This window comes from Saimiri boliviensis, chromosome 4 (assembly GCF_048565385.1).
Source record: "Saimiri boliviensis isolate mSaiBol1 chromosome 4, mSaiBol1.pri, whole genome shotgun sequence".
Lineage (NCBI taxonomy): Eukaryota > Metazoa > Chordata > Mammalia > Primates > Cebidae > Saimiri > Saimiri boliviensis.
In genome coordinates, this window is record NC_133452.1 from 113,654,915 (window position 1) to 113,675,852 (window position 20,938).

Consider the following 20,938-nt stretch of genomic DNA (forward strand, 5'->3'; position numbering starts at 1 on the left):
CCACAGCAGTAAAGTTGTGATATTATACCAGACAAGTAATTTTTGTCTTTGATTTGAACAAATAAAAATTGGCAATGTAAAATTATTTAAAAAGGGAGCCCATGAAGGTGAGGTATCAGGAAATCATGTGAGAATTAATGAGGAAAAGTTGAAATAACCAAGAATGTTTAGAGGACCAGAAAACTCGGGAAGACATAAAAGGTGTCTTCATATATTTGAAGGGCTTCTAAATGTTAAGATGGAGACTTATTCTCAGCAGATCCACAAAGACAGATTGAGAGAAGTAATGAGGAGACATTAGGAAGATGCTTTGTTCAAAGCTGTTCCTTTATGGAATGAGCCACCTTAATGGTTAGTAAGCCCTGAAACAATCAAACGCTTATTCAACAGGCATTTCTTAGATGCTTATTAATATGCCAAATATATGGCCAGAAGAGGTGGCTCATGCCTGTAATCCCAGCATTTTCGGAGGCTGAGGCGGGCAGATCACCTAAGGTCAGGAGTTTAAACCAGCTTGGCTAACATGGTGAAACCCCATTTCTACTAAAAATATAAAAAATTAGCCAGGCGTGGTGGTGCGTGCCTATAATCCCAGCTACTCAGGAGGCTGAGGCAGGAGAATCGCTTGAACTTGGGAGGTGGAGGTTGCAGTGAGCCGAGATCACGCCATAGCACTCCAACCTGGGCAACAAGAGCGAAACTCCGGCTCAAAAAATAAATAAATAACATGCTAGATACTGAGGATTCAAAAACAAAACAGCAAGCTGCTTCTACACTTAAGAAACTTACCATTTGGAAATTTTCTGTAATCAAATCGTTAAAGTACAGCGTGACACGTGCTGCGGGAAAAATGTGTGCAGGGAGTGCTGTAATTAAGAGAGGAGGGAATAGCCTCTCTGTTCCTGGGGAAGGAGCCCACAAGAGTGGCCAGGTGGTGTGGTAGGCTGGACACACCAGCCTGTGCAAGAGCACCAAGCCCTTATGGGGAGGGTGGGCCCAGGGTTGGTAGCCCTGAAACTGAAAGGCAACACAGGCCAGATCTGTAAGCAGAGCATTTTGTTTTCGTTTTTGTTTTTTGGCATTAAGTCTTGCTGTACCGCCCAGGCTGGAGTGCAGGGGCACCATCTCACTACAGCCTCCACCTCCTGGGTTCATGCAATTCTCCTGCCTCAGCCTTCCATGCACAGCATATTTAAAAGGTTGCCTTCGCTATGTAAGAAATAAAAATAAATGGCCAGGCACAGTGGCTTACGCCTGTAACCTCAGCACTTTGGGAGCTGAGGTGGGCAGATCACCTGAGGTCAGGAGTTGAAGACCAGCCTGGCCAACATAGTGAAACTCCATTGGGTCTCTACTAAAAATACAAAAAATTAGCTGGGCATGGTGACTTGAACCTATAATCCCAGCTACTTGGAAGGCTGAGGCAAGAGAATCGCTTGAACGTAAGAGGTGGAGGTTTCAGTGAGCCAAGATCATGCCATTGTACTCCAGCCTGGGCGACAAGAGTGAAGCTCTGTCTCAAATAAATAAATAAATAAATAAATAAAAATAAATGACCTCAAAGGCCCCTTTCAACTTTTATTTTCTACCATTCAAAAAATGGTATGTATATAAGATATTCTTTAAGAGGCTAACTCAAGCCTCTAAAAGAGGTAATTTTCTGTTTTGTCTCTGTGATCAAATTAACACTATGTATAATCCTTAAAATTTCAGGACATACTTACAGACTTTACCAAATATACTGATTTCATACATATATGTGTTCCCACAGATAGTGTTCCTGTTTCTTCTCCACATCCACCATTTCTAATTCCTTAAATGACGTAGTATCTCCATGTTACTATTTTCTCTCACTTAATAAAAAGAAATGTTGTAGAAATGTTTTTTCTAAACTTGTTTCTCAATATAGACGCATCCAAAATGTTTAACCTTGTCCTTATGGAGCAGGGTGGCAACACCAGAACCTAAATCAGCATACTACCATGGGTTGATCTCACTTACTAATCATGCCAGCACTTCTGCTAGGGAAATATGGATTCCTGAAGCAAAGTCTTGTATGTTTATAAGGAGGAACTGAGCTCGATTTGGGATATGTTATAGCATTTGTTTAATGCTATCAAAAGGATATCACTGTTTTAGCTGGGTGTGGTTCGAACCTGTAGTCCCAGCTACTTAGGAGGCTGAGGCAGGAGGATGCATAAGCCCAGGGGTTTGAAGCTGCAGTGAGCTATGATCACATCTCTGCACTCTAGCCTGGGTGACAGCGGGAGACCCTGTCTTAAAAAAATAAATAAAACTTACTTTATATTATTTATTAATTTTCGAGAAGGAGATACACTCTGTTGCCCAGGCTAGAGTACAGTGGTGCAGTCTCAGCTCCACTTCCCAAGTTCAAGCAATTCTCCTGCCTCAGCCTCTCGAGCAGCTGGGACGATAGGCACCCACCACCACACCAGGCTAATTTTTGTTTTTGTTTTGAGATGGAGTCTCACTCTGTTGTGCAGGCTGGAATGCAGTGGCACGATCTCGGCTCACTGTAACCTTCGCCTCCTGGGTTCAAATGATTCTCCTGGCTTAGCCTCCCACATACCTAAAAATATAAAAATTACTGTGCCACCATACCCGGCTAATTTTTGTATTTTTAGTAGAAACGGGGTTTCACCATATTGGCCAGGCTGGTCTCAAACTCCTGACCTCAAATGATCCGCTGGCCTCAGCCTCCTAAAGTGCTGGAATTACAGGTGTTAGCAACCATGCCCAGCCTGTACTTTCTTACTTTATGAAATAGGCACTGCCTCAAAAACTTTGTGGAATGAGTCAGCGTATAAATAAATAATGCAATAATTAAAATTCAAAGTGTGTCTGAGGTTCAACATTGTTATAAACAAAACAGTATTCTCTAAAAACTGGTGGAATTTTTGTTAAAAAAACAAACCAGGAGCTATGTGAGACTTCTAGTACAATGATTGATTTTAAGTTCACTCTTTGCCTTCAGATAACACTGAAGTATTCTTTTATCCCAGAGACCACACAGGGCAGCTTTGTCTTGGTAATCCTAAGAAGATGTTTCAAACATTTCTTTCTGGTATAAGATGTAATTATTGACTGATTCCTCACCAAAATTTAAGATGAATATCTTAAGTTTTTTGTTTTTTGTTTCCATGAAAATGCATTCATCTCAGATGAGTGTAACAACCACAGGGTGTTCCTTTCTTCATGTTTCTCCTTTCTTCCCAAATAAATGATCTCATACTGGCTTCCCAGTGCCTGCTCTTTCACTTCCTCACTGCTAGTTCTACTGCTTGTTTGTTTGGGGGTTTTGTTTTTTTGAGACCCGGTCTCACTCTGTTGCCCAGGCTAGAGTGCAGTGGTACACTCATGGCTCACTGCAGCCTCAACCGCCCCAGACTCAGGTGATCCTCTCACCTCAGCCTCCTAAGTAGCTGGGACTACAGGTGTGTGCCACCATGTCTGGCTAATTTTTTTATTTTTTGTACAGATGGGGTTTCACCACCTTCCCCAGGCTGGTCTCAAACTCCTGAGCTCAAGATATCCACCTACCTCAGCATCCCAAAGTGCTGGGATTACAGACGTGAGCCATCATGCCTGGCCTACTTGTTTTTTGTTTTCTGTTGTTTTTTTTTAATGATGCAAATGTAGTCACTCTGGTTAGGTTGAAATCAGAAATTTAGATAACTGATATTTTTATGCCACAGGGATATATACTGAACAGTTGTCTTATGACAGATTCCATATATGTCCTGCTTTGTGTGCCACTCAAAATCTTTTACACTTGCTATGATGTCCCAGATCCTCAACGCTGCACTTGAGTTCATCTTAACCATATTTACTTGATCCACCTGACACCTTTCTCCTAAGAACTTGGGAGACCATGCACAGGCAAACACTTTCTTAGTGTTAGTGTTATTCAGGCAGGATGCCTGGACATGCCAGTACACTTTTTATTGAAGTATATCTGTCTATCCTCAGTAAACTTTTTATTGAAGTATAACTTTTTTTTAAATGTACAAATCCAGGCCAGGTGTGGTGGCTCAAATTTGTAATACCATCACTGTGGGAGGCTGAGGCGAGCAGATCGCTTGAGCCCAGAAGTTCAAGACGAGCCTGGGCAACATGGTGAAACCCCATCTCTACTAAAATATATATATATATATATACATACATACATACACATACACACACATACATATATTTATCATACATATATATATATTAACTGGGCATGGTAGCATGCACCTCTAAGCCTAGCTCCTTGGGAGGCTGTGTTGGGAGGACTGCCTCAGCCCAGGAAGTGGAGGCTACAGTGAGCCAAGATTGCACACTGTATTCCAGCCTGGGTGACAGAGTGAGACTGTCTCAAAAATAAATAAATGTAAAAATCTAAAGTGTACAGCTAGATGAATTTCCACAAAGTTAATACATCTGTGTAGCCCGGCGCAGTGGCTCACGCCTATAATCCCAGCACTTTGGGAGGGCAAGGCAGGTGAATCATAAGGTCAGGAGTTCAAGACCAGCCTGGCCAAGATGCTGAGACCCAGTCTCTACTAAAAATACAAAAATTAGCTGGGCATGGTGACATGTGCCTGTAATCGCAGCTACTCAGAAGGCTGAGGCAGGGAATTGCTTAGCCGAGATTGTGCCACTGCACTCCAGTCTGGGTGACAGGGCAAGACTCCAGCTCAAAAAAAAATTTTTTTTAAATACATCTGTATAACCAGCACCCAGTCAAGAAACAGAATCTTACCTCCCTCAGTAAGCCCCCAGGTACCTCTTGCTGCTATTTTTTCTTCACCCTCACCAAGAGAAACCACTCTCCCGACTTTTAACCCCATAGATGAATATGGTCTGACTTTGTGCTTTATATTCATGGAATCATTCAGTATGTACTCTTTTTGTCTGGTTCCTTTTCTTCATATTTTGTTTGCAAGCTGTATTTATAATGTTGTAGCCTATTCTCATTGCTGTATCATATTTCATTGAGCAAATATACCACACTCCTACCACTGGTGGACATCTGGGTTGTTTCAAGGATGAGGCTTTTATTAATAACGTTGCTGCTTTAACGGTCTTGTGACACTACCTTTTTAGTGAATTACAAACAAAATTTCACTTCGCTTGCATTTCTTTTCTTTTCTTACAGAACACTGTTGGAGAATGGCAAACCGTGTTCTGTATTGCTGCTGTTATTAACATTTTTGGTGCCATTTTCTTTACACTATTTGGCAAAGGTGAAGTACAAAGCTGGGCTCTCAATGATCACCATGGACACAGACACTGAAGGAACCAATAAAAAATCCTGCCTCTATTGATGTATTTTTATTTATCAGGTAACTTGAAAGTGCCTTCAGTATTTTATTGTGTAAGCATTCTATGTTTTTTTAATTGTACTTGTATTCGATTTTTAAGACCTATAATCATGAAATGTCACTAGCTGCCAGACTAATAAAATGAACTATGTTTACTTATGAATAATATATATGCTAGAACTTCTACTTTAGGTTCACATACCTGCCCGCAAGTTGGGCAACATGAAGTAGGAGAGTTCTATTGATATTTTAGGGCCATACTTAAGGGAATGAGCTGAAACAGACCTCCTAACCTTTGCTTAATTACACTAGATGATAATTCTCAGGTATTGATAAACACCTGTTTTTGTCCACTTTCCTCATAAAAATTGTCGGCTCTGACACTTAGATCTCAAACTTTTACATCTCTGTGGAGCTGCCAGCTACCGTATAATTTGGCCTGGCAACCATACTGAGGGGAGTGTGCCCCGGCAGCTGCCAAGCACTCCCTCCTTGGCTTCAGTGCCAGAGTGCCCAGCATTTATCAGAGGCAGCATCCAAGCCCAGAGCCCGTGTTCACTCTTCGGCTGGTGCCCTTCCTCCAAGGAGCTATTAATGTATAGATAAAGCCCTGAGAAGGCAGGAGCAGTGAGATCCACTGCTGTGGTCTTGATGCCTCCTCAAACTTTCCCTTCCCCACACAGAGGAATATCAGCTGCATGCAGCCTGCAAAAGAAAAATCGGATGTGCAGTCAATCACATATAAGATCATCCTGGTTTAAATCTACTCTCACGTGGACCACAATGTAAATGTCTAAGTGCTGTGTTTTGTTGGTTTGTATTTTGTAGAGACAGGGTCTCACTTTGCTGCCAGGCTGGTTTTGAACTCCCATTTCAAGCCATCCTCCTGCCTCGGCCTCACAAAGTGTTGGGACCATAGGCATGAGTCACTGTGCCCAGCCTGTTCTGTGGTTTTTAAGCTACACGAGAATTTTTTTTTTTTAATTAACTCTCACTGTTTGTTCAGTCTGTCTTCATCTAAATTTGCAGTTGCAGTTTAAAGTAAAAGACCACATCACCTGAGACTAGGGTCATCATCTTTACTTCTGGTTCCTGAAATCATATTTTTCCAGTGGACCATCCTCCAGCGGTTGTGGATGTTGAACATGCTTTCAGAGCACCTGTGTGATTTAAAACTTAGTTTATGTTTTGTGTTCAACACTACCTGTAATGTTTTAATTAAAACTGTTTAATGTGACTTGAATAATTTATGTAAATTTATTTTTAAATTTGTAAATAGCTTTAAATTGCTATGGCAATGTTTCTTTTATGAATCATCAAAATAAACCTTTTTGAATTATTTTTTGGGTCTGACAGTTCTGTGATATTTCCTAGTGTCCACAGTGACCATTTGACATTTTTTCTGCATCCTGTTCAAGCCACCACAAAGCTGAGGAACTTGGGCCTCCTAAGGGACACAGCATCAGGAATTTCTGTTGCCATCAACCTGCCAAGAAGGATTCATTCAAGAAGGATAAATAGGGTCCATCCTTCTTGCTACAGCATATGCCCACACTACCCTGATTCTCTCTCTCCCACCTCCTCTAAGGACTTGCTTCAGTAATTCTTCTTTTTGTAAATAATTGAGATAGAGTCTTGCTTTGCTGCCTAAGCTGGGCTCAAGCGATCCTCCCGCCTCAGCCTCCCAAGTAGCTGGCACTACACAGGCATGTGCCATCATGCCCAGTTAGTAGTTCCTCTTTCGTTTACTTCTTCAGACTCTCCCCTCGTTCTTTTCCTTCTGTCACAGAGATACACACGTCTTCTCTAGTCCTTAAATAAAAACACAAAAGTCTCCTGGGGAAATTAAATCATAAGTGTACAGAATATCTATAAGATAACACTCAAAGTGGTAAAGATAGTGTGATGATTGATAGATGATAGATAGATAGATAGATAGAGAGAGAGAGAGAGAGAGAGAGAGAGAGAGAGTGAGATTTTCATTCATGGTACTTGGTTCCTGGTTCTTAACTCCTGTAGCTCCTGTTACAATGTTGGGCCTCTTTAGGCCTCAGAAGCAGCCTCAGCAAACAGAATCTCTCTGATCCTCTCCTGCCCTTCTTTCACGTGCTGCTTTTTCTCCCAAAGCAGGAATCTCCCCCCACCTTTCTGTCTTGGAACTGGTCATAAAGAAATTCTGGGCCAGGCATGGCGGCTCATGCCTGTAATCCCAGCATTTTGGGAGGCCAAGGCAGGCGGATCACAAGGTTAGGAGTTTGAGACCAGCTTGGCCAACATAGTGAAACCCTGTCTCTACTGAAAATGAAAAAAATTCACTGAACATGGTGGTGGGCACCTGTGATCCCAGCTACTCTGGAGGCTAAGGCAGGAGAACAGCTTGAACCTGGGAGGCAGAGGTTACAGTGAGCTGAGATCGCACCACTGTACTACAGCCCATGCAACAATGCAAGACTCCGTCTCAAAAAAAAAAAAAAAAAAAAAAATTCTGGTCAAGCACAGTGGCTCATGCCTGTAATCCCAGCACTTTGGGAGGCCAAGGTGGGCAGATCACGAGGTCAGGAGATCAAGACCATCGCAGCTAATAAGGCGAAACCCTGTCTCTAATAAAAAAAAATATATACAAAAAATTAGTTGGGCATGGTAGCAGTACCTGTAGTGCCAGCTACTCAGGAGGCTGAGGCAGGAGAATAACTTAAACCCAGCAGGCAGAGATTGCAGTGAGCTGAGATCATGCCACTGCACTCCAGGCTGGGTAACAGAGTGAGACTCATTCTCAAAAAAAAAAAAAAAAAAAAACATTCTGTGGTCTACCTTGTTGGATTGCAGGTTACAAGACCCCATGCCCGCATTTGAGAAGAGGTCCTCTTCATATCCTGGAGGAAGAAATGCTGCCAAGAAGAATCTGGATAGGCCTTGCAGGGTTTCCCTGTGAGTCTATTAGTATTAGATCATACCTTCTGTTCAATCACATTTCTATATGGTTGTTATAATCATGACTATCCAAATGAATTTTCCATGTAAGGTCTAATAAGACAGGGTTGGGGAACCTCCTGAGAGCGAAACACATGGAGGTTCCTGGAGGGTGGCATGCCCAGAGAGGGCATGGAAGCTCCTCATCCCTTCCCCCAGACATTGCCATATGCATCTCTTCATCCGTGTCCTTGGTAATATCTTTCTTTTTTTTTTTTTTTCTTTTTCTTTTGAGACAGAGTCTTGCTCTGTTGCCCAGGCTGGAGTGCAGTGGCATGATCTCAGCTCATTGCAACCTCCGCCTCCCAGGTTCAAGGGATTCTCCTACCTCAGCCTCCAGAGTGTCTGGGATTACAGGCACACACCACGACACCTGGCTAATTTTTGTATTTTTATTAGAGACGAGGTTTCGCCACATTGGCCAGGCTGGTCTCGAACTCGTGACCACAGATGATCCACACGCCTCGGCCTCCCAAAGTATGGGATTACAGGCATGAGTCACTGTACCCAGCCTATAATATCCTTTATAATAAACTGATAAATGTTAAGTGTTTTCCTGAGTTCTTTGAACCACTCTAGCAAATTGATCGAACTAAAAAAGGCAATTGTGAAAACCTCAACTTGAAGCCAGTAGGTCAGAAGTTCCAGAAGCCTAGACTTGGAACTGATGTCTGCAGTGGTGGGCAATCTTGGGGACTGGGCCTTCAACCTGTGGGGTCTGATGCTACCTCCCGGTAGACAGTGTCACCACTGAATTGGGAGACACCCAGCTGGTGTCTGTTAAAGAACTGATTGCTTAGTTGCTGTGTGGGGAAAAACCCACAACCATTTAATCACAGAAATCTTCTGTGTTTATTGTTGTTGAATGAGAAACTAGCAAAAAACAGTTTGAGTGGATTTTTCCACAAACAGTAGTTACCTCTGGAGAGAGAAAATCGGCAACTAGGGATAGGAAGGAGAATTAATTTTCACTTTACCAAATGTGGCAGTACAACCTATTCAAATAAATATATTGTTTTATTTTATTTTATTTTATTTTCAGATGGAGTCTTGTTCTGTTGCCCAGGCTGGAGTGCAGTGGCATGATCTCAGCTCACTGCAACCTCTGCCTCCCAGGTTCAAGAGATTCTCCTGCCTCAGCCTCCCAAGTAGCTGGGACTACAGGCGTGTGCCACCACACCAGGCTAATTTTTGTATTTTTAGTAGAGACAGGGTTTCCCCATGTTGGCCAGGCTGGCCTCAAACTCTCAACCTCAGGTGATCCGGCCACCTCGGCCTCCCAAGGTGCTAGGATTACCATGCCCAGCCAAATATATTGTTTGAAAAACAAAAGACCTATTGCCCAAGCTGTTGTGTAATCACTACTCAGTTTTCACCTGCCGGCTAGACGCCCTCAGCTGGCTATCCTTCTTGCACCTGAGACTATTTAAATCCAACCTCACTCGTGCAGCCCCATTCTAAATAAAACTGGCTGTTCCTGTTGCCTTCTTATTTCTGTTAAAAGTACATTTTCCCAATCACTTAGGCTTGGCCCAGAGTCATTTTTGTTCCTCCTTTCTAGCCTCCCACCAAACCCCTGACTCTGTGTCTTAAACAACCACCTGCCTTTCCCATTCCAGTTTTTTTTAGGTTTCTGGAAGTTTTTGTTTGTTTTGAAACAGACTCTCACTCTGTCACCCAGGCTGGAGGGCAGTGCTTACTGCAGCCTCTACTTTGCAGGCCCAAGAGATCTTCCCACTTCAGCCTCCAGTATATTGAGCAACAATATATTTGGCTGGGTGCAGTAATCCTAGCACTTTGAGAAGCTGAGGTGGGCAGATCACTGAGGTCAGGAGTTCAAGACCAGCCTGGCCAATATAGTGAAACCCCATCTACTAAAAGTGCAGTGGTACCAGCTATACTACCATGCCCAGCTAATTTTTGTCTTTTGTGGAGATGGGGCTTCACTATGTTGTCCAGTCTAGCCTCCTGGGTTCAAGTGATCCTTCCACCTCCGCCTTTAAAGTGCTGGGATTACAGGTGTGAGCTTCCATGTCCGGTCTGGAATTTTTTTTTTTCTTAATCCTTCTACCAGGCCAGGCACAGTGCCTCACACCTGTAATCCCAACACTTTGGAAGACCAAGGTGGGTAGAGCCCAGGAGTTTGAGACCAGCTTAGGTAACATAGTGAAACCTGGTCTCCACAAAAACTACAAAAAATTTTTTTAAAAAAACTACAAAAAATTAGCTGGACATGGTGGTGCATGTCTGCAGTCCCAATACACAGGAGACTGACTTGAGTGAGCCCAGGAGGTCAAGGCTGCAGTGAGCTGAGATGCCACTGCACTCCAGTCTGGGTGACAAAGTGAGACCCCTTCTCAAAAAAATAAAATAAAAACCCTCTGTCATCTCCTAAGAGCCTAGTGGCTTTTGTTTCCACCTAGAATAGAAAAGAGAAGTGCTATCACTGCCTTTAGTCTTGTCCTCTTCTGTCCCAGCTTCCCCTCGGTGTTGAGTTCATCGTCCCAACACAACTAATCTCTCCGATCAAGGTGCTCCCCCATGGTGAGGCCCATGGCTTCCTGGGCCTGACCGGTAAACTCTCCCACTCAGCAGCTGCGCCCTCCCCATCCCCAGGTCCAGCCTACCCTACCCTCATCGCCACCATGCCTTGTTGCAGCCATCTGGCTGCTTCACTCCCCATGGCTGCTCTCCATTTTCCCTTTCCTCTCCATACCTTTATTAATTTCCTTCCTTGGGTCTGGAAGATCTCACCTCAGCCTTGCCACCTCCTTCATGACCCCTGATTTCCTCCACCCTCCCTGATCTAGATGTGGTGTCTTCCTTTGACCTATTAAAATGCCATAGTATTTATTTTGGGGTTTTCCTTTAAACTCAAGGATTTAGGCTCAGTTATATGGAAGAGAGAATTTCTTCATTCAGCAAATACTGAGTATCTACCAATTGCTAGGCAACAAGGACACAGAGATGCATCTGACACAGCCCTTTCCCTCCCTGAAGCTCCTGCTGGCTCCTTGACTCCTTGATCCCTTTCTCTTTTTTTTTGGAGACGGAGTCTTGCTGTGTCACCCAGGCCGGAGTGCAGTGGTGCAGTGGCGCGATCTCAGCTAACTGAAACCTCTGCCTCCCAGGTTCAAGCAATTCTCCTGCCTCAGCCTCCCAAGTAACTGGGACTACAGGCACACACCACCACACCTGGCTAATTTTTTACATTTTTGGTAGAGATGGGGTTTCACCTTGTTGCTCAGGCTCGTCTCAAACCCCTGAGCTCAGGCTATCCACCGAGCCCCTTAAAGTCAACAGCAGTGCAAGCTTTTAATGAACAAATATGCTAACCTCCAAATAAGTTATAAGTGGTAATTACTAGCAAATAGTTCTGAAAATATTTGAGAGTAGCTTAGTTTTGTATATGCAAAATACTTCTTCCAGTTTTCCTAAGAGTTATTCAACAAGTATTTACTAAGCATCCACTATATACCAGGCATTCCTTTATGCACAAGGACACAGAAGTGAAAATAATAATAATAATAATAAGCCAAGTCCCTTTTCTCCTGGAGCTCACATTTTCACATTTTCATTTATCAAAACTTTTTCTTTATAAGCTCCAGCTTTCAAAACCTCTCATGTAAAAGCATTATTATCCACCCAAGAATCAAATCCAGTGGGAAAGAAGCATGCCAACTGACCTGGAGAGTCTGCTTTACAAAAGAACTTGAGACAGACACTGAAGACAGCAGTTTTCATTAGCCACGGCAATGTCTTTCTTACTTCAGCCTTTGTTTCATTATCAGAAAATCAGAAATAGAGGTATCTGAGTTTAAACTCTGTTGCAGAGTAGATTATCTAATCTCCCATCTGGATGTTCAAAATAAAATTTTCCCAAATATTGGTACCAAAGCTATTACAAAAACAAAAAAAAATACAAACACAAAGCTAGTCGTGATGGTGCACGCCTGTGGTCCCAGCTACTCAGGAGGCTGAGGTGGGAGGATAGCTTGAGCCAGAAGGTCGAGGCTGCAGTGAGCCAAGATCACACCACTGCCCTCCACTCTGGGTGACAGAGCTAGATTCTGTCTCAAAGAGAGAGAGACATAGAGAGAGAGGGAGAGATTGATTCCCCCAAACAGAAAAAGACTGATGTAATATTTAAATTTTGAAGGCAGGAAGAGCACTGCAGGAAATGGCCTGCTTCCTCTCAGTAAAAGCATGTTACTGCCTCAGAAGAAGAGACATGGGGTAAATGTCTAATTTCAGTTAAAGAATAAAGTATCTTTCTCACAGACATGTAAATTAAGATGGATCACAAAGCCTTTTCAGATGCCTCTGCCTTTTAGAGCAACCATAAGCAGAAAAGCCAACTATAAAAGTTTCCACTCTAAAAGGGTAATATAGAAAATTCTTTCTAGGAGCTCTGCAGTGAAAAGCTGTGAGCATAAGCAATACCGAAAAGGTAAGGAATGAAAGGTAAGGAATTCTCTGCCCGGTTTTCTTAACGTGCCTGGAGCAGGAAGAACACTAGTAATTTTCCAAGCGCCTGTTTACTTTCACTTTATCTTGTTATTGGGGGAGGCGGAAACTTAGAAGTTTTACTTCACTGCCAGTCCTGTGCTCTCGAGTGAGAGGCCATTGTTGCACAACTGAGTATTGAAACTACCCGCTCCCCCCGACACACATTTTCAGGCCATAATCGTCCAGACTTTGGTAGAGGGGTAGGAATATACATATACATTGTATTAAATCTTTTTCTTAAGCACGCTCTGTCAGAAACAACTGAAATATGCTAACATGTCCAACAGTGTTGTCACCTCTCAGATCAAGTGTGTGTCATGGTCCCAGTCACGCTTTAGAGTACCACAAATAGCCCCTTGTGTTAAGCACTTTTTATAGCCTTCACTCCACAGTCTGAAACTTGAACTTTCTCCAGAAGTTTTATTGAGACTAAAAGTGATCTGGATAGGCTAAAGAGTCTGGTCTTTTTAATGCTTAAGATCTGTTTCAGGGTGGGCATGGTGGCTTATGCCTATAATCCCAGCACTTTAGGAGGCCGAGGTGAGAGAATCATTTAAGGTCAGAAGTTTGAAATCAGCCTGGTCAACATGGTGAAATCCCGTCTCTACTAAAAATACAAAAATTAGCCAGGCATGGTGGCCAGAGCCTGTAATCCCAGCTACTCAGGAGGCTGAGGCAACAGAATCGCTTGAGCACAGGAGGAGGAGGTTGCAGTAAGCCAAGACCATGCCATTGCATTCCAGCCTAGGCAACAGAATGAGACCCTGTCTTTAAAAAAAAAAAAAAAAAAGATAATTCAGAATTTCAGATGCCTGTAGCGCTTTGAGTTGCTCTACTATCAGCGATAGGAGGTGTATCCTGGAACATTCCTAAGGGCAGTATAATATATGTATATAATAGATAATATAAATATATAAAATAAATATATATTGCCCAAGCAAATTTAGCAGGGAAGAATTTAGTGACACTAATTTTTTGTTTTTTGGGTTTTTTTAATTTTAAAAATTTTCTGTATGGGGTAACCCCCAAACCAGAATAGGTTCAAAGGGACTCCCACTAATATTAATAAGTTCTAATAACCCACTACCATTAGACCAGACAGGATTTCCTCCCAACACACACACAGCCTGACCCACCACTGAAGATTCTGCTTTTGACCACCACCAGCTACAGAAAAGCGTAATATAACATTTGTGCAGCACTCACATACATTACCTCTGCTCTTCCTGGGTGGCTGCCTTGGACACAGGACCTCTTCTCTGCCTTTTGCTTTTTTTTTTTTTTTTGAAATAGAGTTTCACTTTTGTTGCCCAGGCTGCAGTGCAACGGCGCAAACTCGACTCACTGCAACTTCCGCCTCCCAGGTGCAAACGATTCTCCTGCCTCAGCTTCTTAAGTAGCTGGGATTACAGGCACACACCACCACACCTGGCTAATTCTGTATTTTTAGCACAGATAGGGTTTCACCAGGTTGGCCAGGCTGGTCTAGAACTCCTGACCTCGGGTGATCCACCTGCCTCAGCCTCCCGAAGTGTTGGGATTATAGGCATGAGCCACTACGCCCAGCCTGCCCTTTGCTTTTTGACCCACACAGTAAAATGAAACCTGTGAAAGCTCATCAGGAGAATGAATGGCAGTGAGTATCTCTCTAGGTTTAGACTGGCCAGAAGTTTAGGCAGGCTTGGGGTGCCTAAAGCTTCCCCCAGTTCTTCCACTGTGAGTCTGAGGACACTGGGAAAGAAGAGGAACAAGGGTGAAGTGGATTCAACCGGGACTACCTGAGACTGTCAAGTGAATACAAACTAAAGTAGATGAGGAAATAGTGAAGAGATGTGTTCAAAACTGAATGTAGTATTATCCAGTATTACACTACTATAAATAAAAGTTATGGCGGAACAGGTGGCTCACACCTGTAATCCCAGCACTTTGGGAGGCCAATGGCCTGAGGTCAGGAGTTCGAGACCAGCCTGATCAACATGGCAAAACCAGTCTCTACTAAAAGTACAAAAATTGGCCAGGCATGGTGGTGCTCGCCTGTAATCCCAGCTACTTGGGAGGCTGAGGCAGGAGAATCGCTTTAACCCAGGAGGTGGAGGTTGCAGTCAGCCAAGATCGAGACATTGCCCTCCAGCCTGGGCAACGATTGTGAAACTCCATCTCAAGGCCGGGCGAGGTGGCTCACGCCTGTAATCCAAGCACTTTGGAGGCCAAGGCGGGCAGATCACCTGAGGTTGGGAGTTCAAGACCAGCCTGACCAACATGGTGAAACCCCGTATTTAAAAAAAAAAAAAAAAAAAAGACACTCCATCTCAAATAAATAAACAGACAGAGAGATGGACAGATAGATAGATTGATAGATAGATAAATTTCCCAAAGTAGAGAACTAGTGCTAGGACCCGTAGGAGAGTCTACATAAAATATTTAATTCTCATTACAGTCCTACCATATGGATACCAGCACCACCATTTTATAAAGGAGTAAACTAAAACAGTCACAGAGCTAGTAGCAAAGACAAGTTTCAAACCAAGTTTCTCTGATGTTAGAGCAAAAATCTCTTTACTCCTATTCTACACTATCTCCATTAAAAATCATGTTTGGAGGCCAGGTGCAGTGGTTCACACCTTTAATCCCAGCACTCTGGGAGGCTGAGGTGGGCGAATCATCTGAGGTCAGGAGTTCGAGACCAGCCTGACCAACATGGAGAAACCCTGTCTCTACTAAAATACAAAAAGTTTGCCAGGCATGGTGGCTAAAAAAAATCCTAGCTACTCGGGAGGCTGAGGCAGGAGAATTGCTTGAACCCGGGAGGCAGAGGTTGCAGTGAGCCGAGATCATGACATTACACTCCAGCATGGGTGACAGAATGAGATTCCATCTTAAAAAAAAAAAATTGGGCAGGGCGCGGTGGCTTGTGCCTGTAATCCCAGCATTTTGGGAGGTTGAGGCAGGCAGATCACTTGAGCTCAGGAGTTTGAGACCAGCCTTGCCAATATGGGGAAAATCTGTCTCTATTAAAAATACAAAAATTAGCCAGGCGTGGTGGCAGGCGCCTGTAGTCCCAGCTACTCGGGAGGCTGTTAGTACAATCACTTGAACCCTGGAGGCAGAGGTTGCAGTGAGCTGAGATCACACCATTGCACTTCAGCCTGGGCAACAAGAGTGAAACTCCATCTCAAAAAAAGAAGAAAAAATTGTACAGGCTGAGTATGGTGGCTCACACCTGTAATTCCGGCACTTTGGGAGGCTGAGGCAGGAGGATCACTTCAGGCCAGAAATTCAAGACCAGCCTGGACAACATAGCAAGAGCCTGTCTCTAAAAATTAAAATAAAATAGGCTGGGCACAGTGGCTCATGCCTGTAATCCCAGCACTTTGGGAGGCCGAGACAGGCGGATTACCTGAGGTCTGGAATTTGAGACCAGCCTGACCAACATGCAGAAACCCTGTCTCTACTAAAAATACAAATTTAGCTGGGCATGGTGGCACATGCCTGTAATCCCAGCTACTCCGGGGCTGAGGCAGAATGGCTTGAAACCAGGAGGCAGAGGTTACAGTGAGCCAAGATCACACCATTGCACTCCAGCCTGGGCAACAAGAGCAAAACTATGTTAAAAAAAAAAAAAAAATTAGGCCGGGCGCGGTGGCTCAAGCCTGTAATCCCAGCACTTTGGGAGGCCGAGGCAGGTGGATCACAAGGTCAAGAGATCGAGACCATCCTGGTCAACACGGTGAAACCCCGTCTCTACTAAAAATACAAAAAAAAAATTAGCTGGGCATGGTGGTGCGTGCCTGTGATCCCAGCTACTCAGGAGGCTGAGGCAGGAGAATTGCCTGAACCCAGGAGGCGGAGGTTGCGGTGAGCCGAGATCGTGCCATTGCACTCCAGCCTGGGTAACAAGAGCGAAACTCCGTCTCAAAAAAAAAAAAAAAAAAAAAAAAAATTAATTAAATAAATTGCCAGGCACAGTGGCTCACACTTGTAATCCTAGTACTTTGGGAGGCTGAGGCAGGCAGATAACAAGGTCAGGAGTTTGAGACCAGTCTGGCCAGTATGGTGAAACCCTATCTCTACTAAAAACACAAAAATTAGCTGGGCATGGTGGTGCACACCTGTAGTTCCAGCCACTTGGGAGGCTAAGGCAAAAGAATCGCTTGAACCCAAGAGCAGAGGTTGCAGTGAGCTGAGATCGCACCACAGCACTCCAGCCTGGGTGAGAGATTGAGACTCTGTCTCAGAAAAAAAAAGTAAAATAAAATAAAAGTGTACAATTCAACTGGGCACGATGGAGTGCACCTGTAGGTCCCAGCTACTCGGGATGCTGAGGAAGGAGGATCACCTGAGCCTAGACAACATAGCAAAACCCCATCTCTTTTTTTTAAAAGGGTACAATTTAGTGATTTTTTTTTTTAGTGTATTCAGGGTTGTGCAACTATTAAATGTCTAATTCCAGAACATTTCATCACCCTGAAAAGAAATCGCATATCCATTCACAGTCACTCTTCATTCCTTCTCTTTCCCCCAACCTCGGTCAACCACTAACCTAATTTCTGTCTCTGTAGATATGACTATTATCGGCTGGGTGCAGTGGCTCACACCTGTAATCCCAGCATTTTGGGAGGCCGAGGCAAGTGGATCATGAGGTCAACAGTTTGAGACCAGCCTGACCAACACGGTGAAACCCCATCTCTACTGAAAATACGAAAATGAGCTGGGATGTGCCTGTGATCCCAGCTACTTGGGAGGCTGAGGCAGGAGAATCTCTTCAACCTGGGAGACGGAGGTTGTGGTGAGCTGAGATCTCACCATTGCACTCCAGCCTGGGCGACAAAGCGAGTCTCTGTCTCAAAAAAAAAAAAAAAGATATGACTATCCTGGACACTTCTTATAAAATATGTGATCTGTTGTGAGTGGTTTATTTCTCTTAGCATGTTTTCTAGGTTCATCCTCTTGTAGCATGTATCTATACTTCATTCCTTTTTTATTACCAAATAATATTTCAGTGAATGGATTTTTTTTTAAAATTTGTTCATTCATTGATGTTTCTATTTTTTGGCAGTTGTGAATAATGCTGCTAGAACATTCACATACAGTGTTTTTTGTTTTTTTTTTTGTTTTTTTTGAGACAGGGTCTCAGTCTATTGCCCAGGCTGGAGTGCAGTGGTGTGGTCTTGGCTCTTTGCAACATCCACCTCCCAGGTTCAAGCAATTCTCATGCCTCAGCCTCCCAAGTAGCTGGGACTGCAAGCATGTGCCACCATGCCTGGTTAATATTTGTATTTTTAGTAGAGATGGGGTTTTGCCATGTTAGCCAGGCTAGTCTCAAACTCCTGGCCTCAAGTGATCCATCCACCTCAGTCTCTCAAAGTGCTGAGATTACAGGAATAAGCCACCACACCCAGACTAGTTGATTTTAGTATATGATAAGAAATAGGGGTCTAGTTGCTTTTCTTTATTTATCTCTCTCTCTGCTCCATGAGGAGTGGGGCTAACTCATAGGCAATGTGTCCAGAGTCAGTGAGAGGGCCGGTTTCATTCTTCTGCATATGGGTATCCAGTTTTCCCAGCATCATCTATTAAAGGAGATGTCCTTTCCCCGGTGTATGTCCTTGGTGCCTTTATTTTAAAAAATCTTGGCTGTAAATACGTGGATTTATTTCTGGGTTCTCTATTCTGTTCCACTGATCTGTGTCTGTTTTTAATACCAATACCACGCTGTTTCAGTTACTATCATTTTGTAGTATATTTTGAGTTGGGTAGTGTAATACTTCCAGCTTTGTTCATTTTGCTTAGGATAGCTTTGGCTAGTTAGGGTCTTTATGGTTCCATATTAATTTTAGGGTTTTTTTTTCTATTTCTGTGAAGACTGTCTTTGATATTTTGATAGCAATTGCATTAACTCTGTAGATTGCTTTGGATAGTTAAAAATAACAGTAACAATCAGAAAAAGAACACGCTGTAAAAAACAAATACAAAAACTCAAGTTCGGCCCTAGAACCATTCCAACTTTGGAACCCCAAATGCAGGGTCTCTGGCCCTTGGGCTTCAGGCTGGAGTGCTCCTCCCCACAACACCCTCAAACTTTACTCCTCAGACTGGATAGTGAGGTGGCTTCTGTGGCCGACAAAGTGGCCCTTGTTGATATTCATGTCAGCCTACTGGCCATGCCAAATGACCCATATTTCCTCTTGCCAAAAAAACACCAGAAAACAAAACACTGACACTCCTGCAGGATGCTATTCAGTTCACTACTTCCTCCACTCTCTTATCCCAGTGTCAACGTCCACAGCTTTCACCATTAGGACTTTGTATTTTAAAAAATACGTTTTAAAGAACCGTTTGTTAAAGCACGCGTGCACACACGCACACACACACACACACACACACATACCCTCTGTCTTCAGAAGCTTGGAATATATTACAGTTTCACTGTCCTAAAAACCACTCACAGCAGGGATTGTTTTACCCCGGACACTAAAGAAATCCTCCAGATTTGAGCCACTCACTGGCGAAACATGGACTGTGGGTATTTCCCAGTAGGGTGGGGTACAGTCAATATTTATAGCTCTCAGGAAACTGAGTTTGACTCATATTTTAGCTGATTCGTGAATAAGAACTATCAAAGACCAGATTTTTTTTCCTTTTTGGTTTAAACGAAAGATGACTAGTAGAGCAACCATTTCTGCGAGATCACAGAGAGAAAACACAAAGAAAGGAATTTAGAATGACTCAGCCCAGGCGGCGCAGCGGGCAAGGGCCTCTCGAACAATGGAAAGTCACAGTGGGGCCTCAGAACCCGAGTCTATACCCGCAGCGCCAGAGGCTGCTGGTTGCTGGGGCAGCAAGGACACTAGGCAAAAAGTGACTTTCCTGTCCCTCATTTCTTGCTTTCTAGCCTAAAATGCAGAACTAGCTCTTGAGATTGAAATATAATTATGATAATTTTGTAAGCCCCACAGGAGCTCTGGGACCTAAAAGTAAAGGTCCAGGGCCTCATTCCCAGAGGCCAGGGTCACTTGGGCAGCAAATAACAAATACCAGGAGACCACAGATCAACTCGCCCAGGGTGGGAATGGGGGTGGGGTTGGATAGGACCCTGCACACATTTTTTTAACTCACCAGAAAACGGTGGTGGTGAGGGGGGGGGATAGCCCAAGGGCCCCACATCTCAAGCCTCGGCTTCCAGGCCAAGGGTGAAAGGGTTTGCTGTACTTGCGAGAGGCCAGTTTGGACCTCACGGGATATGAATTGGCCCTTTCTGGCAGGAACAGGAACTCGGAAAAGAAATTGGCCAGAGGCCTGGTGGTTAGAAGATTATTTCAGAAACAATGCAATCATCTAATACAGAATCTTTTGAGCCTAAGGCTTTTTGTGTGGGACTCAGTTACTCTCGAGGAATGTAGCAGCTGCAGCCAACATTTAAAAATCAATAGAACATATTGAATACCCTGGTTTTTTGTTGTTTGTGTGTTTGCCAGTGCATTGAATAGAAGAGGTCCATCCAGGGTGCAGCCCTAAATATCTCCCAGAGGCCCCACCAGTGTCCCCAGGGAGACCAGGTCCACACCCACGCCCAGGCTGGGGCACAGCCCACCAAGGTTCTGCAGGTTGCACCCAGGCTCTGCATGCCAAGTGGCACGAGATCTGGAGCACATGCCCTGCTAGGGAAGGAAGGCATCACCTCTGACAAATCCCCTCTGTCCAGTGCCTCTCCTCCCTGTTGTCCTGGCCACACTGTGCCCTGTCCAGGACAGCCTTCTGCCAGCCCCACAGCCCAGGATGTCATCCAGATTTACAAGTTGTCCTCTAAATCTTCCTTCCAGTCCCTGGGGATACACAAATACACTAATACACATGCCTGATTCACAAATACACACAAGTGCATTTTTGCCACCTGCTTTTCCTGTAGATGACATGACCATGTGAATAATTACACCCAGGCCACAACAGAAAACCTGTCCCTATAGGATATTAGTATATACAGTCACCTTAAAAGACTTAAGCAATTTATCTACATTCAGAAAACATTCTTTTTTTGAGACTGAATTTTACTCTTGTTGCACAGGCTGGAGTGCAATGGTGGAGCCTCGGCTCACTGCAACCTCTGCCTCCTAGGTTCAAACAATTCTCCTGCC

At 43.8% G+C, this 20,938-nt stretch overlaps 1 protein-coding gene across 3 annotated transcripts in view; it reads left to right on the forward strand.

Annotated features, from left to right (window-relative positions):
• The window catches only part of SLC17A5 (solute carrier family 17 member 5), a 51,707-nt gene extending 45,041 nt beyond the window's left edge, over window positions 1–6,666 (forward strand). For 2 of the 3 annotated variants that reach the window (XM_039467810.2, XM_039467812.2), the window contains exon 11: window positions 5,162–5,495. In XM_039467810.2, coding sequence (XP_039323744.1) covers window positions 5,162–5,299 — 138 coding nt within the window. In that variant the 3' untranslated portion in view covers window positions 5,300–5,495. Of the gene's footprint in view, window positions 1–5,161; window positions 5,496–6,356 lie in introns of those variants that run through there. The other variant, XM_039467811.2, reaches the window with a different exon arrangement.
• The last annotated feature ends 14,272 nt before the right edge of the window (window positions 6,667–20,938 follow it).